This window comes from Rhinoraja longicauda, chromosome 11, assembly GCF_053455715.1.
Source record: "Rhinoraja longicauda isolate Sanriku21f chromosome 11, sRhiLon1.1, whole genome shotgun sequence".
NCBI lineage: Eukaryota > Metazoa > Chordata > Chondrichthyes > Rajiformes > Arhynchobatidae > Rhinoraja > Rhinoraja longicauda.
In genome coordinates, this window is record NC_135963.1 from 9,857,477 (window position 1) to 9,875,858 (window position 18,382).

At 40.7% G+C, this 18,382-nt stretch overlaps 1 protein-coding gene across 3 annotated transcripts in view; it reads left to right on the plus strand.

Annotated features, from left to right (window-relative positions):
* Positions 1-13,330, plus strand: part of btbd8 (BTB domain containing 8) — a 77,419-nt gene extending 64,089 nt beyond the window's left edge. For all 3 annotated transcript variants that reach the window (XM_078408210.1, XM_078408211.1, XM_078408212.1), the window contains 6 exons: positions 540-601; positions 1,065-1,653; positions 2,855-2,933; positions 6,727-6,866; positions 7,390-9,678; positions 11,337-13,330. In XM_078408210.1, coding sequence (XP_078264336.1) covers positions 540-601; positions 1,065-1,653; positions 2,855-2,933; positions 6,727-6,866; positions 7,390-9,678; positions 11,337-11,806 — 3,629 coding nt within the window. In that variant the 3' untranslated portion in view covers positions 11,807-13,330. The remainder of the gene's footprint in view (positions 1-539; positions 602-1,064; positions 1,654-2,854; positions 2,934-6,726; positions 6,867-7,389; positions 9,679-11,336) is intronic.
* Positions 13,331-18,382: the final 5,052 nt, after the last annotated feature.

Below are 18,382 nucleotides of genomic sequence, written 5' to 3' on the forward strand. Positions count from 1 at the left end.
TATTTAACTAATGGACTGAGATGAGGGGAATTTATTTACACGGAATATTGTAAATCTTTGGAATTTTCTACCCTCAAGGGTTGTTGATGTTCAGTCAGGAGTGAAATCAATATATTTTTGGAAACTTAAGAAATTGAGAGATGTGGGGATCAGGCAGGAAAGTAAATTCAATTGCAAAGTTGAGCATGAACTTAAATGTCAGAGTAGGGCGGCACGGCAGCACAGCGATAGAGTTGCTGCCTTGCAGCGCTTGCAGCGCCAGAGACCCGGGTTTGAACCGGTGCTGTCTGTATGGAGTTTGTACGTTCTCCCCATGACCGCGTGGCTTTTCTCTGAGATCTTCGGTTTCCTCCCACACAGATATGTAGGTTAATTGGCTTGGAGTATGTGTAAAGTGTCCCTAGTAGTAGGATAGTGTTAATGTGCGGGGATCGCTGGTCGGTGTGGACTCAGTGGGCCGAAGGGCCTGTTTCTGCTCTGTATCTCTAACTAAGTAGGCTTTAGGCTTCTGCTTACGTTTTTGTGTATGATGTTTTCAGCTGCTCTGGACAAAGGTGACAATAGAAAACTTGCCAAAAGACCAACCTTGACCAGTTTCCAGGTAAGGATTATGATCAAGATCTATTATTTTCTGTGTGTATACATTTGAGAATGCAATTCAAGAATTATACCTAATTTTATATTTTGGGTAGGTTTAGGTTTATTATTATTGTCATGTGCATCAAGGTATAGTGTAAAGCTCTGTTTTGCATGCTATCCAATCAAATTGGATAACACAACACAAATAAGATCGTGTCAACCTTAAGCGCAATGGATGAAGCAAATGGGAAGATTCAGAGTGAAGTATATAGTTCTCAGCAAAGTAGCTCACCAGCTCCATTGAGAAAGCTCAAAGTCTGTAATGGGATAGAGAAGAATCAGACAGTACCCTAGTGTATGGAAGAACCATCTGTAATTTTAAAATAGCAAAAAATTCCAGGATTAATTTAATTGTGTGCATGTGACTCTAAAGCTCATTTTTAAAATTATATAATTATGTACATTAACTTTACATTTGCTCACAGCAAAAAGAAAATCCTACGCTCAATTCTGCTACACTTGATTCGGAAGGGCAAGCCTGCAGAAAGGGGAAGCTGCGGTCAAGTACAAATCTGTACAAAAGTCGTGTGTCTAGTGCTTCAAAAATGAAATCTGAAGGATTGGGAGCATCGGTTCCAAAATCAAATGGGCGAATGCATGCAAACGTTTCAAGGAAGGAGGAAACAAAGGACAAGATTGTTAAAAAGCCAAGTGAAAAAATGCCAAAAGGTGGGAAAGGCAATGAGAAAAGCACTTCAACGAAGGCTAACATCTCTGCAAAAACCAGACCGGAGGCCAGGATAAAAAGCGAGGGAGTGGCTATTAAAGTAAAAGGACATTCTGCCAGTTTGTCAAGTCCAGGGGTCTCTACAATGGCCAGCAAAGAGACTGGTGGTCACGATGGAAAATCAACTACAGGAGCCCGGCCTAAAGTAGCTTCTAATTTGTCTGGTGTCCAACCCAAGTCAGGAAAACCACTCAAGAAAACTACTCAGCCACAGGCAGAGAAACATGGGAATAGGTGCAATTCTGACAAGCTGGAACTTTCAAGCAAAAGCCCCACTGTAGACACAGGTGGGCACACCAGTGAATTAGAGGGCAGAGCAACAAATAAAATGAACAGTTGTGGCAAAAAGCTGGCATCTATCAGCAATCCTATTGACAGTATTGCCCAAGAGTATACAAAGAGCCCTTTAAGCCAGAAGGTTTATTCTGCATGTTTGTTGTTTTTGCAGTTAAATAGAGTCATAGAGTCTGACAGCGTGGAAACTGGTCCTTCGGCCCAACTTGCCCACACCGGCCAACGTCGAGTCTATACTAGTCCAACCTACCTGCGTTTGGCCCATTTCCCTCTAAACCTGCCCTATCCATGTACCTAACTAAATGTTTCTTAAATGTTGCGATAGTATCTGCTTCAACTACCTCCTCTGGCAGCTCGTTCCATGCACCTACCACCCTTTGCGTGAACAAGTTACCCCTCAGATTCTTATTAAATCTTTCCCCCGTCACCTTAAACCTTTGTCATCTGGTTCTCGATTCCCCTACTCTGGGCAAGAAACTGTGCATCTACCCGATCTATTCCTCTCATAATTTTATACACCTCTATAAGATCGCCCCTCATCCTCCTGCGCTCCAAGGAATAGAGTCCCAGCCCTCAAGGAATAGAGTCCCAGTTTGGTCAACCTCTCCTCATAGTTCAGGCCTTCGAGTCCTGGCAACATCCTCGTAAATCTTCTCTGCACCCTTTCGAGCTTAACAACATCTTTCCTATAACATGGTGCCCAAAATTGAACATGATACTCTAAATGCAGCCTCACCAACATCTTATACAACTGCAACATGGCCATTTTGGAACTTTCAACCTTTTCCCTCCTTCTGTAGGCATGCTGTAGTGTGGTGGGGAGATTGTCTTCTGTCCTGAACTGGATCATAGTCGGCATGATGTGAACTGCAGACCATGCTGCACCTCCCAAACCCATGCTATTCAGTACAAAGATAGATATGGGGAGCAGGTACAAGGAACCCTGTTCCTCTTGATATGTTGCAATTTCAACATTTGTGACTTCCATAGATGTAAATCGTGCCCCAGCGAGTTTAGCCAGTGAGACCTTCTTTTCCACACCCCTCCAGTGTGCTCGTGCTCTCACCTTCAGTAACCTAATAACCCACACCACTGTTTTCGATGTCAGTGGGCTGCTCAGTTGCTGAGCTGATGGTGAGCAATTGCATTAAAATGTAACGTGTTATTTTATTCCTCCCCATGACTACTTCACAGTTAACAGGCCAGCAACTGTCGTCAAAGCAACAAAGACACCACCTGCTTCAATGAAAACCACCAGACCCACTTCTAGTAGGTGAGCAATAGTTATAAATCACTTCATGACTTTTATTTTCTATCATTTTGCTTCCCCCCCCATCACCACTGCACAGATGTGTTTGAATATATTAAGAGTTGTTGCTTTGAAAAATGTAGCCCTTAAAGTTAGTTGTCCAGCACGGAAACAAGCCCTTCAGCCCAATTTGCCCATGCCAACCAAGATGCCCCATCTATGCAAGTGCTATGCTGCCTGTGTTTGACCCATATCCCTCTAAACCTTTATCCTATCCATGTACTTGTCCAAATGTCTTTTAAATGTTGTTATAGTACCTTCCCTGACTGTAATGCCAAGAGGAAGCCTCAGATACTTCATCTGGTTATTACAATATTAGGTAGCCATACATATGATCACAGAACAACAAAACGTTGCAGGTAAAATAAAATTAAATTATTTAGTGTGCCACATTACCGTAAATGAGAGATTTTATTGGATCCTATGTGGTATGTAAACAGGAATCTGATTTAATGTAGGCTTGGTGCCCTCTGCTGGATTAATGTATTTTCTTTGAAGAGAATTGTAATAACTTGGGAATACATTTGCACAGATTTTCACAAAAGAATGAATACTCCCAGATTTCACAGTTCTGCAACATTCTACAAGGCGCTATCATTTACAGTGTAGGTCAGACCCCAGTTTGACATACCAAAGTGGAAAACCTCAAACTTGTCAGAGTTAATGTTATTATACTGAGACGATGATGTCATTAAATGACTCGAAACACACTCTGCACCACTGCAAACTCTCTGTATTTAGCAGGTACTGTTACTTCAGCCCAAAGGAGCAGAAATTGGTGCACAACACTGCTATTAAAGTGGTGTCTTTACGTATTGGAGGTAAGAGGCAGAATGGTTTGCGGACATAATTCCAGAACAGGTGTAGATAAGCATTCTCTTTGTCCTCACTGAGGGCCACGGGAAGGTGGTAGTGAAGGAGTTTTATTTGTAAGGATAGAGGAAATCGGTTGACTGGGGAGATGGGTTAAATATGAGCAGGAATTGGTACTAAAAGGTGAGAGGGGCAAAGTTTAAAGGAGATGTGTGGGGCAAGGTTTTTTTGTCACACGGATGGGTGTCTGGAACACTGCCAGGGGTAAAAGTGAAAGGCTGATACAATAGTGGCTTTGGATAGACGGGGAATGGAAGGATATGGATGCAGGCAGAGGAGATTAGTGTAATTTGGCATCACGTTCAGCATGGACATTGTGGGCCGAAGGGCCTGGTGCTGAGCTGTACTGTTCTATATAGACATCAGAGGTGAATATGAACAAGAGAGGATGGGATGTGGAGGAGGAGGGTTAGAGTTGATCCTGGAACTTGGAGGAAGCAAATACCTGCAAGAGTATTCCAGTGGCTGGAGGGCAAGGCATTGGAGGAAGCAATTTGTAATATTGGTTATAGAGAGCACCTGGAGTCAAATAGGATGCTGGCAATGCAAGCCATCTGCCTCTGCCCTGACACAATATCTAGTAATGGGATCAAAATTGGTCTTGAAGGCGCAGAGCTTGTTACAATTTAGGTTTTCCCATAGTTTAATATGATATTGAATAAATATGCAGTATTTGCAACATCCATACGGAGCATTCAAGGGAATTGGTGCAAAGATCACTTGGGTGGCATCAACATACTTGTGAAAGTAAGTATCTAAAGAGTCGAGTGTTTAATTGTCATATGTACTGAAAATGGAACAATGAAATTCTTACTTTCAGCAGCATAACAGGTTATTTAAATACAGTACTCATAGATGACTTAAACAAAAATGTCTTAAGTTTTTAAAAAACCCCAATATTAGTAAAAAAAACAAAAGCCCAAAGTCCCCAGTGCAACCAAGACAGTTCAAAGTTTAGTTGGTGTTTGCAGTGTTCAAGAGCCTGATGGTTGTTGGGAATAATCTCTTCCTGAACCTAGAGGTCAGTTTTCAGACTCCTTTTCCTTCTTCCCAATGGCAGGAGTGAAATGAGAGCATGGACAGGGTGGTGTAGTTCTTTGATGATTCTAGACGCCTTTTTGAGGCGGCATATCCTCTAGATCCCTTCAATGGTGGGGAGGTCAATGCCCACGTCTGAGGAAGGGTCTCGACCTGAAACGTCACCCATTCCTTCTCTCCAGAGATGCTGCCTGTCCTGCTGAGTTACTCCAGCATTTTGTGTCTATCATTTGGTCAGTACCCATGATGGACTGGGCAGTGTCCACCATTTTTTTGTAATCTCCTTCATTCCTGGGGATTAAAGTTGCTGAACCAAGCCATGATGCAATCAGGCAATGTTCTCAACCAAAGATTGCGTAAATGCAAATTGGAGGGACAGCATCTCGTATTTCACTTGGGCAGCTTACAGCCCAGTGATATGAATGGTGATTTCTCTCATTTCAGGTAGCCCCGGCATTCCCTTTCTCTATCCCACCCCTACCCAAGTTGCACTAGCTTATCATTTTCATAAACAAGAAGGGAACAGTCTGTTTCCTTTATCATCGTTACTTTTTTGCATATCTTTCATTCATTGTTCTTTATCACCATCTATCTCTCTTGTTTCCATTACCCCTAACCAGTCTGAAGAAGGGTCTCGAGCCGAAACGTCACCCATTCCTCCTCTCCAGAGATGCTGCCTGTCCCGCTGAGTTACTCCAGCTTTTTGTGTCTACCTTCGGTTTAAACCAGCAACTGCAGTTCCTTCTTACATAATGTTCTCAACCATACAGCTGTGGAAGTTCAAGAATATTTGTCGACACACCATATCCCCTCAATCTTCTAAGGAAGTAGAAGTGTTGATGGGATCCTTTATGATTGCATCAATGTTCTGGGCCCAGGGCAAATCTTCAGAGATGTGCATGCCCAGGAACTTGAAGTTGTTAGTTCGTTCCACCACTGACTTGTCAATGAAGGCATGTTTGTGGCTCCTCTGCTTTCCTTGTCCAAAGTCAACAATTAACTACTTGGTCTTACTGATGTTAAGAAGATAAGTAAAAGCAGGAATAAAACATTCTGTCTCTTTTGCTGGCCCTGCCCTTCACTGCTGATCATGGTGCCATGTTCCTGTACTAACTCCTTGTCCCTTGATGCCCAAAGGTCTATCAATCTCTTTCTTGAACATACTCAGTGGTTTATCTTCCACTACCCTCTTGCTTGGAAAATTCTAAATATTCTCAAGCCCCGGTGTGATGAAATTTCTTCTCGTATCTGTACTCAATTGCTTTCGAGACTGACCATTGGCTATAGAAGCTGTAGTTAGAATTAATGTTATCGCAAGGTCATAAGGAATAGTAGAATTAGGCCATTTGGCCCATCAAGTTCACTCCGCCATTCAATCATGGCTGATCTATCTCTGCCTCCTAACCCCATTCTTCTGCCTTCTCCCCAATGCCTCTGACACTTGTTCCATCTACCATATCAAGCCCATTAATTGCTTTGCAACTTTAAATGAGATCATCTCTCGTGCTTCTAAACTGTAGAGAGTATGGGTCCATTTCACTTAATCAAGAAGGGAACAGTATGGAAATCTACAGCTCGGGTAGCATCAGTGACAGAAGAAAATTTTAATTTTCAATGTCAGTGCAATATTTATCTGATATTTAAATCTATTTGGGATCTCAAAGCGGGGTTATAGTACACTATATTAGTTGAAGCTAGTTACTAGTTAGAATTAGTTTGACCAAGTGTGCTGTTACACACATTGTGGATTGGAATGGAGTGAATAGAATGGAATGCTGTATTTAAATTATGTGAAGTTTCATAGATGAAAAACTAAATATGATTATTATTTTTTTGTGACTGCTAGTATGTCCAACAAACAGAAGGCACAAAATAGAGATGAAGCAATGTCACAAGCTGAAGTGAAGAGAGCTTGGAATAGTAGCAGTGACCTATCTGCTCAGCAAAAAGCAAAGGCAGCATCAGGAGCTATAATCAAGGCAAAAGGTACAACTCATATAAAACTATAGTTTTAATGTTATCTAAATATATGTAACAGAGTAAAAACAGAATGAATATCTTTGGCACCGATATTGTGGGCCCAAGGGCCTGTTCTTGTGCTGCATTGCTCTATGTTCTAGTCCTTAGTTAGTGATAAAGACATTATATAAATTCTGATGATTGCAGAGTCAATGCTTGTGGATGTAATAATTCAGGAGCTGCTTTACCCAGGAAATTATTAGAATGTGGAACTTGTCACCACATGAAACAGTTGCTCCAACTAACATGGAAATATTTTAGAAGCTAGAACCTGTTTCCAATAGAAATAAACAATAGTTTTCAAAGGGTGAACGTTTGTATTACATTGGTATTTTTAATCTGAAGGCTTGATTTTCTGTTGTAATTATATGGCACTTTTCTACAGACTATATATTTAGTCTTGTTTGTTCCCTTTTGACAGTGTAGTAATCAAAAAGAAATTAATTCTGCCTGAAGAACATTTGCATTTTAACCTTTCTTATAATTTTAGATCAGAAGCTGGGGCCAGGAAAAGTGAGCCTTGCTTCAGAAACAGATGCTTTAAAGCTGGCTAACAAAGTTACAAACAATGAAAAAATAACTGCCCCCAATGAAATGTTTACAAAATCTAATAACTCTAAAGCTGTAAGAACAGCTACTCCCGCAGCATTAAGGACAGGTATAAAGAGAACGGCGCAAACTGGCACCTCAAGTCCCAGAACACCCATTAATTCAAATAATAAGGTTGCACTGAAAGAGAGAAGTGTATCGTTGCCCAATGTAAGAAAACCGTCAACTAAGTCACTCACTGCCATAAACAAAACTGGTACAGGATTGAAAAGGTCCACCTCTAGTTGTCATGATAAAGCTGCTCCGAATACTCTTCGCCATAATGTGAGAAGTGTGGCACATGCAAAAAATGGAACTATTCATGCTGAACATGATCAAATGGGAGCAAATGCTCTGTTGGAACCTCGCCCAGGTATAGAGATATCATCAGAGGATTGTAAGTTGGCAGGAGAGGAGCAGAATTTGGAAGGTGTTCAACAAATCTTGACCACAAAAAATCAATCTAAACTTCCTCAAAATGAGCAAATTGGGAATAAAGTGGCTGCTAATGAAGTTGAAACAACTCTGAAACACTCTGAAGATGATGGCCAATCCTGCGTGAAGCCAAATCAAGGGATTACCCAACATCATTCTTCAGCATTTACAAATACTGAATTCTCACGTGATCCTGAAACCAAACTGAAAATCCTTGAGGAATGTGAAAACTCAGAGGAAGACCATCTTGAAAGTGGAAGTTCTCAAGCTGCAAACCGTGGTGTTGACACGATTAGAGAAAGTTCAGAACATAACTTGAACCCAGGTGGAATGCAAGTTCTGTCTGACTTGCCTAAAGAAGTACATATACCAAGTGGTACAGAAAATCAAGAGGATTTTGAAACATTGGTGGAATCTTGGAACTTGGGTACAGAGGTCTATCCATCTTCAGACACTTCTTTCCCAAAACAAAGTCCGGACACGGACACAGGAAGTGCAACAACATCATCCGATGATATAAAACCTAATTCTGAGGACTATGATGCTGGAGGTTCCCAAGATGATGATGGATCAAATGAGAGAGGCATTTCCAAGTGTAGTACTGTTGTTTGTCATGACTTTCTTGGGAGAAGTAGCAGTGACACCAGTACACCGGAAGAACTTAAGGAATATGACAACGGATTAAAAGTAGAAGTAAAAATGAAAGGAGTGGAGCCCCATAGTCAGACTGGAACACGAGAGTCCATAAGTGACCATGGTTTCAAAAACTCTCATCAAAGAAATAAGACGAATGAAAAAAGTGGTGAGGAACACGTTGTGCCCATTGGTGACAAATTAGATGCTGCCTCGGAGATCTTGTCCTTGTGTGACGTTACTGAGGAAGACAAGTATGAAGTCAAGAATGAAGTGAAAACGCTCCCTCCAACGGTTTCTGCTCCTCCCCCTCCTGAGCAGAACACTTACTACTTCCAGGGTATTGATAACCTGGCTTTTGAAGATGTCGCCGAAAATGAGGCGGAGGTGACAAACATTCCCTTGGCTGCGAATTTTAAGCGATCTGTCCTGCTCTCTGTGGATGAGTGTGAAGAACTTGGTTCTGACGAGGGAGATGCTGCAACACCTGCCCATTCTATGGATTCCCTTACCCCCTCTGATGTATTTGACAGCAGTGTCCATGAAGGTGGTTATCAACCTCCAGGGAAAACCTACTATTCCCGGTACTCCCTGGAAATTGAGGATGACTTCTTGAACTATGACTTTCCAAAACAGCCTAAAAGACAGTCTAAAGTTCCCAGTCCATCACCACTTGCTGATAAGGTCAGTATGAAGGCTAATAATTCAACTTTGCAAGCTGCTTCAACTGAATCAGAGAAAGAAGTGGATACTGCACCAGCTGCTCCCCAACATGACGCTGATTTGCTTGCTGAGGGAAGGAATAAGCTTGCAGAAAAGGACTTGATGGGAGTAAGTGCACCTGAACTACAGCAAGAGGACAATGTCTTGCCTGTAAAAGATAATATCCAACCAGCTGCTGGGGATGGCAGTGGTGATGCGGGTGGTGGCAGTGATGGTCGACCTCAGGAAAGACCCTGTCATTTGCAGCTCTGCCAAAAGGACCAATCCTCCACTGAACATAGCGAGAGCTTTGCACCGGACACCTTTGACACGATTGATCATGTAGCAAACATGGGAAAAGGGAATGTGCAAGGGGGCCACTCAACATCCAGTGAACAAGCTGGTAATACTTTACCAACAGGTAATGTATGTCATAATTAACTTTTCATAGCACTTGGTCTGAAGATGGCACTTGGGTTTCGTTGCCAATTTGCACCTGTATTAGGGAATGAAACTAAGACCATTCCAGTGTAGTTTGCAGAACCATAGGACTTTTAAAATTAAATGGTAAAGTGTAGTAGAAGGAAGGTTGAGTTTGCAAGGTACAGAAATGTGCAACTATCTCTAGAAATATTAAATGTGAACATTGTACATTCTTTCCTACTTATTGTCAGCATGGATGTAGGACTTTAATTATTTACATAATAACAATAGGTTACTGAAAGCATCTGCACTTGAATCTTCTGGCCATTTTCTGTAAATAACATGAAAGATCATTTAGCCAAAGCCATGTATTTGATAGATATGTGTAATATAACTGAATGTGTTCAGCCAGATGCTGTTAAGTAGAGCTTCATGGAAATCTTTTGCACGTTGAATCCATGGATGCTGGCATGCGAGGTTAAACCTACACAGAGCCCTTTTGAGTGGGTGGAATGCCAAAGTAATTAGATTTAGACTTGTTTACAAATTAGTATTTGCAATAAGTGTTTTTTTAAATCTTTGAACTAATTTCTTTGGTCGCAAGACAAAAGAAATGTATATTCGACCATTTGGAGAATCTAAACTACATTTGCACTGAAATATTAATAGTAATAATTGAAAGTAATACATGTAAACTGTTCTGTAAATCAAAATTTGATTTGAGGGAACTGCCCAACAACAATGTATTGTGGATACTGTACTTGTTCTGTCCAGAATGTAATTCAAATTATTTGTGTTTGTATTCCTAAAGTTAAATTAAGCCAAATGTATTTAAATTGTCAAATTGATGACTGATTTATTTAACAATGATATTTAAGGTCCTTAATGGATATTTTGCTTGGTGAATAATTGATCTTTTAACTGGTTGACTAACCTAATAAACTGCATCAGATTTTCCTGACATTTTATTATTTTTTAAATTTATACATTGAGGAGCGCAGCTGTGTGCAGAGCACCAATCCAGCATGAAATCATGCACAGAACATTTACATGCAATCTGCAGTAACTGAGATTAAAATGATAATAACTGAAGCTTAATTGAACTTTACGTGGCAAATCGCTGTGTTATTGGTTGGGTGAATCATTAAGGAAGTACCATGCGTGACCACTGGACTAACAATAAATGTTGCATTGCCTTCTACTTTTTGCTTTTCCTAGCATCAAAGGCTTACAAATTGTGGCACAGCTGGATGCCTTTGTTATATTTTCTCTCCTGCTTTAGCAGAGGCTCTAACCCATCAATTGTGAACCAGTAAATACCTCCTAAAAATGAGAAGTAATTTGAGAAGGTGGCACCAGGCATTTGTAAAAATGTTCTGATGGTATAATTTGTGTTGACAGGTTTCAGGATTAATTGAATTACACGAATCCTTTGATCATTCTCATTTTTCGCTGTAATTGCATGTATTAATTTTGATGTTACATTATATTAATTTATCTCCTATTATCTTTAAGGCCACATTGCAGTTAATTTATTGTTATCATCATTGTAGTCATTCTTTTAGTCAAATACTCCAAGGTAGACTACAAAGCCCCAGTTTAAATATCTGCTTGCATCGGAATTTTTACAACATTTAGTATTATGAATTGTTTCAGGAGACTTAGCTGATTCTGACCGATCACAAAACTACGCACATGATCGTCGCCCTTCAAAAACCCTTTCACCCATATACGAGATGGAAATAATAGAAGACCTGGAACAGAACTCGGAACTAGAAGTGAATTATTTGCAACAGAAAGAAAATGAACACTTTGCAGAAAGAGACTGGATACTGCTCAAGCAACTGATTGGAGATCAGGACCCAAATTATGATGTTGTCAACTGTCTACCTGAAGATGTCAACCTAGCTCAGTATCTTATCAACCAAACGCTTTTTCTTTCTAGAGATACTTCTCAAATGCCAGGTAAACTTGCAGTTGAAAAAGAGGCGCTGTATAAATGGACTGAATTGCTTTCTCCTTTGGAAGACTCTACAGCTAATATTACAGTGGCTAGTTTCTCCCCAGAAGAATGTGTGACCCCACAGGGAGAATGGACAATTGTAGAACTGGAAACTCATCACTAGCATAACTTCTGAATTGTGTACAGAGAGGTGTAAGTATGAACTGGATTCTTTTGTTGCAGGGTCATACTCCAACTTAACCAGGTATTATCACCTGGGTCACTGCTATATGCAGCATTGAAATAATAAACTTGCAATGTAAAGTAAATAGTTACCATTAAAGAAATCTTTTTGTAAACTTATTTTGTTTAATAGGATAATCACTCGTTTTAAATATCTTGAAATGTGGTGGTCAAGGTTACCAATTAGAAAATTCTTGTAAATTATTGATTTATGTCTAAAAACTAGAGGGTAAATATTCACATTGTCATAATGTAAAATGTTAGTAAACTAAATTCATTTTAGTTTTTGAAAGTATTAAACAACTTACTAGAACCTTCCTTAAATGCTCAAATTAGGTTGAATTTCTAATCGACCTTGTATTGTGCAAGATCTAGTTCTGAAATCCAAAGCACCCATGGTATTTGCATGATATTTTTGAATCTTGAATTTTTTTAATATACAGATATTCATGGACCCAAGATCTAAACTTACTCTTGTCATAAAACAAATTGCAAACTATGTAGGAAAGAAAACTGCAGATGATGGTTTAAATTGAAGGGAGACACAAAATGCTGGAGTAACTCAGCGGGTCAGGCAGCATCTCTGGAGAGAGGGATTGGGTGACGTTTCGGGTTGAGAAGTGTGAAGAAGGGTCTCGACCTGAAATGTCACCCATTCGTTCTCTCCAGAGAAGCTACCTGACCCGTTAAATTGCAAACGAAATCTTTGAGATTTGTGGAATTTTTCCTGTACATGTTGATAATTTAAATGGTGGCCTCATTGACATACAATAAACTCAAATCCATGAAGCATTTCCCAGAACAATTAATTTCACTCAAATCTCAATATTTGGACTTGTGGAAAAACAGGGTTTTCTTTACTGACTTCTTTTTAATCTTTATAAATTGAACTGCCCGTGATTATCCTTTAACGTAGTCAAGGCATTAATGGAGAACTCGTCTGAAGAAACTGAATGGAATTTAAGCGAATTGGCCTTTTGGCTGAGCTTTAACTTAAGTTTAATACCATCCTTCCTGGGGCTGGGCTTAGTGCACACTAATTCAGTTTGAAATTCTAAGCAAAATACTGCAAATGCCATAATACTGAAATGAAAACAAAATACTGGAAACACTTGGGTCAGGCTGTAGTGTTTCTGATCAATGACCTTTCATCAGAACGCGAGAACTTAATTTCAAAATCTCATGCCTCCATTTTGAACAGGAACAACTGGCAAAAATAGTCAAAATGCAATGTGTGGACAGGAAAATTGGGGATGTTCAAATCAGTCAGTGATCAGACCAACACAAGAGAGACTTGCTAATATAAGTATCTGACCAGGAAATGGTTAATGTTCATATGTGTAGTTTCTCTCAGAAATAAATTTTCCCATTTCTTTTCTCAAATCATACCTAATTTTGGAAAATATTTTCTCAAATGTTTTACAATTTAAGCAAACCATTTCTGGTTGTGATTTCCAGCTAAAGTCGAAGAAGACAATAAAGCAAAATCTATGAACATTAAAAGTGGTCTTGAACATTTATTTCAAGTACAGTATCTTAATTTTACAAGGAAGAAAAGTCTCAACTTGTCATTTTTAAAAACATGAATATTCAGCACCTAAAAGCAAAAGGTTATTTTGAAATACATATTTTAATCATGCAGTGTGGAGGTGGTGCTTGTCATTTCAAGATTCCTTAACCAATGTAATATGTTTACATATTTGAGTATTTTTACATTTTTCAGTGACATAATCGTTAAATGATACATTCTTAATCTTAATTGCAAAATCTGCATCAGATGCAATATTGTACAGTGGCCAGAGTCTGTCTCTCTGAAAGATGATATTGAGGAATGCTTTATAAATGCTTTATAAATGTTCTAGGAGACAATGTATACTACGCCAGCGGATAGTAACTGCAGTTTTCCATGGTGATTTTTTAAATTTCATTGAATGCATAGGATATTTTCATAAGCGATTACCATTTTATCAGATGCTATGGCCTGAATTAAAGGATATCAGTTCTAACATGGAATCTATAGTTTAAAAATGAAAGTAATCCTAATTTTATTGGTGTCAAGTTAGGAAAAGGGGAAGTACAACGAGATCCATCCGTCACTGAAAGTAAGCCTGCAGTTACAGCAGGCAGTGAATAAAGCTAATGGCATGTTGGCCTTCATAACAAGAGGAGTTGAATATAGGAGCAAAGAGGTCCTTCTATAGTTGTACAGGGCCCTGGTGAGACCACACCTGGAATATTATGTGCAGTTTTGGTCTCCAAATTTGAGGAAGGACATTCTTACTGTTGAGGGAGTGCAGCGTAGGTTCACGAGGTTAATTCCTGGGATGGCGGGACTGTCATATGTTGAAAGAATGGAGCGACTTGGCTTGTATACACTGGAATTTAGAAGGATGAGAGGGGATCTTATTGAAACATATAAGATTATTAAGGGATTGGACATGCTAGAGGCAGGAAACATGTTCCTGATGTTGGGGGATTCCAGAACCAGGGGCCACAGTTTAAGAATAAGGAGTAGCCATTTCAAACGGAGATGAGGAAAAACTTTTTCACCCAGAGAGGTGTGAATTTGTGGAATTCTGCGTCAGAAAGCAGTGGAGGCCGATTCTCTGGATGCTTTCAACAGAGAGTTAGATGGAGCTCTTCAAGATAGCGGAGTCAAGGGATATGGGGAGAAGGCAGATACGGGGTACTGATTGTGAATGATCAGCCATGATCACATTGAATGGCGGTGCTGGCTCGAAGGGCCGAATGGCCTACTCCTGCACATATTGTCTATTGTCTAATATACCTTGATTCCAGTCTTTCATGATCAAATCTACTGATGGAAAGGATGATTTCCACCAAAGAAAATATTGTGTAGATGTTATTTTATTTAATTTTTACAATAACTTTCACAAAACTTAATACATTTATATTCTACTTCAAATAAATGGGAAATGAAGTAACAGGTGAAATAAATACCCTCCGCAATTATAGATAAATGCTATTTGTATAAAAGCAAAACTTCATTTTATTACTCTCCCACGAGTGAAAAACCTTGCTGTTTTTTAATTGGAGAAACATGGCAATGGTTTACATTGCTCATCGGTGGAAGAAAATGTCAGCCAGTTATCTTCTGGAGAAACACCAGCTTTTTAAAAATATATTTCTTGCGCTTTTCCTACTCATGTTGCAAGACTGGCCTTTGAAAATCTCATCCAAGATCTATGAACATTAATTTACACTCTTAACAGGTGAGTAGTTAGCTAAAATTAGAATTGAAGATTGCTTTTCTACATAAAACGCACAAGTATTTTTTTTAAAATAGTGTAAATTTGACCAGCATGCTTAATTGACTAATGCAAATTGCAATTACACGATTTCTTCTCAAAGGGGGCGGGGCGTGTGCTCAGTGGGCGGGGCGCGACCGGTGACGTCGAGATCCTGGCCGGTGTCATGGCGACCGGTGGGGCCGCTATCGTCAGCGCCGCCCTGCAGGTGGAGAGAGGAGAGCGAGTGGCGGCGGGTGGAGCGCGGAGAGCGAGCGGCGGCGGGTGGAGCGCGGAGAGCGAGCGGCGGCGGGTGGAGCGCGGAGAGCGGGTGGAGGCGGCAGCGGCGTCCGGCCCCACCGCCTAGACAGGGTGCTGTGGACAAGCGGCCTCCTGCTGGATCACCGCAGACCTACTGACTTACTCCAGCACTTTATGTCCTCCAGCCGTTTTGAGTTTTTTTGCAGTCACTTTTTTTGAGTAACTTTTATTCATTTGTTCCGTATCTCTCTATATCACCATGCATCTCCCTATATGACCGTCTATATCTCTATATCACCGTCTATATATATATCACCGTCTATATCTCTATATCACCGTCTATATCTCTACATCACCATGCATCTCTCTATATCACCGTCTATATCACCGTCTATATAGACAATAGGTGCAGGAGGAGGCCATTTGGCCCTTCGAGCCAGCACTGCCATTCAATGTGATCATGGCTGATCATTCTCAATCAGTACCCTGTTCCTGCCTTCTCCCCATACCCCCTGACTCCGCTATCCTTAAGAGCTCTATCTAGCTCCCCCTTGAATGCATTCAGAGAATTGGCCTCCACTGCCTTCTGAGGCAGAGAATTCCACAGATTCACAACTCTCTGACTGAAAAAGCTTTTCCTCATCTCAGTTCTAAATGGCCTACCCCTTATTCTTAAACTGTGCCCCCTTGTTCTGGACTCCCCCAACACTGGGAACATGTTTCCTGCCTCTAACGTGTCCAACCCCTTAATAATCTTATACGTTTCGATAAGATCTCCTCTCATCCTTCTAAATTCCAGTGTATACAGGCCTAGCAAGGTGCTCCAGTCTCTATATATCACCGTCTATATTTCTATATCACCGTCTATATCTCAAAGGTATTTATTCATAAAATGATGGAGTAACTCAGGAGGTCAGGCAGCATCTCTGGAGAGAAGGAATGGGTGACGTTTCAGGTCGAGGCCCTTCTTCAGACTGATGTCAGGGGGGCAGGACAAAGGACGGATATAGGTGGAGACAGGAAGATAGAGTGATAACTGGGAAAGGGGAGGAGAGGGACAGAGGAACTATCTGAAGTTGGAGAAGTCAATGTTCATACCACTGGGCTGCAAGCTGCCCAAGCGAAATATGAGGTGCTGTTCCTCCAATTTCCGGTGGGCCTCACTATGGCACTGGAGGAGACCCATGACAGAAAGGTCAGACTGGGAGTGGGAGGCGGAGTTGAAGTGCTCAGCCACCGGGAGATCAGGTTGGTTAATTTTTTGGGTTTCGCCGATGTAAAGAAGTTGACAGCTAGAGCAGCAGATGCAATAGACGAGGTTGGAGGAGGTGCAGGTGAACCTCTGTCTCACCTGGAAAGACTGGGTCCTTGGATGGAGTTTAGGGGGGTTTTGGTTTATATCACCGTCTATATCTCTATATCACCATGTATATCTCTCTATATCACCGTCTATATCTCTGTATCGCCGTCTATATCTCTATATCACCATCTATATCTCTCTATATCACCGTCTATATCTCTCTATATCACAGTCTATATCTCTATATCACCGTCTATATCTCTCTATATCACCATGCATATCTATATCACCATCTATATCTCTCTATATCACCGTCTATATCTCTCTATATCACCGTCTATATCTCTCTATATCACCATCTATATATCTATATCACCGTCTATATCTCTCTATATCACCGTCTATATCTCTCTATATCACCGTCTATATCTCCCTATATCACCGTCTATATATCTCGTTTACGTTTCCCCGACTCTCAGTCTGAGGAAGGCTCTCGACTCGAAACGTCACCATCAGACTGGTTAGGGATAAGGGAAACGAGAGGATGTGGAGAGATAAAGAACAATGAACCATATATGCAAAAAAAGTAACGATGATAAAAGAAACCGGGCTTTGTTAATATCTGTAGGGTGAAAACGAGAAGCCAGTGCGACTTGGGTGGGGGAGGGATAGAGAGAGAGGGGGAAAGTTACTCCAGCTTTTTGTGTCTACCTTCGGTTTAAACCAGCATGAGTGTAATGAGTTTCTGCTGCCCCGAACCCTGGGCACGCTGTCCGCCAAACACACACCTTCACTCTGGCCACTTTATTAGTAAAGGAGGTTATCAACAGTCCAGTGGCCTTACAACGCCAGGGACGCGGGTTCGATCCTGGCTACGGGTGCTGTCTGTACGGAGATTGTATGTTCTCCCTGTGACTGCCTTGGTTTTCTATGGGTGCTCCAGTTTCACCTACATCACAAAGATGTGCAGATTTGTAGGCCGCTGTAATGGTCAGTGAATGGATGAGAAAGAGTGAACGGATTTTCGGCATTGGGCTGAAGGGCCTGTTTCCATGCTGTATCATTCAAACAGTTTACACAATGTTCCATTCGTTAAGTCCAACACTACCTAAGCAGTCTGGTGATTATCATAAGTGGTCTGGGGGCTCCAAAATCCAAGGGGCTTGGGTATTAGCGTATTTGCATTGCTGGCCGACAAGTATAAAAATATAATTTACATTAACTATCAAAAAGCTGAATCGCAACTGCATGCTGTTAACTTGTGAAGAAAAATATAACCAGATTTCAGGTTTAAATTCATTTACAAAGAAAACACAACTAAGTAGCACAGTAATTGTGTGAATGAATAGAAGTTGGACCTTTTTTTCCCAATAACATCAAACTCGTCTTGTTGTTTAGTGTGCTAAACTGTTTCAAATATATTGTTCATCTAAAAAATAGATGTAAGCAGTCGCTCTTCCCAACAATATATTGGCTGGAGCATAAAACAAACTGCTGGAGGACACAAAGTGCTGGAGTAAAGGAACAAGTAGGCAGCATCTCTGAAGAACATGGAGAGGTGGTGCTTCCAACCGGGACCCTTTTTTAGGCTCTGTCTGATGTATCACCTATCCATTTTCTCCAGATGCTGCCTGATCTGATTATGCCATTTTTTTGTAAGCCAGCATCTGCAGTTCCTTGTTTCTACAAACTGTTGCGCGGCATGGTG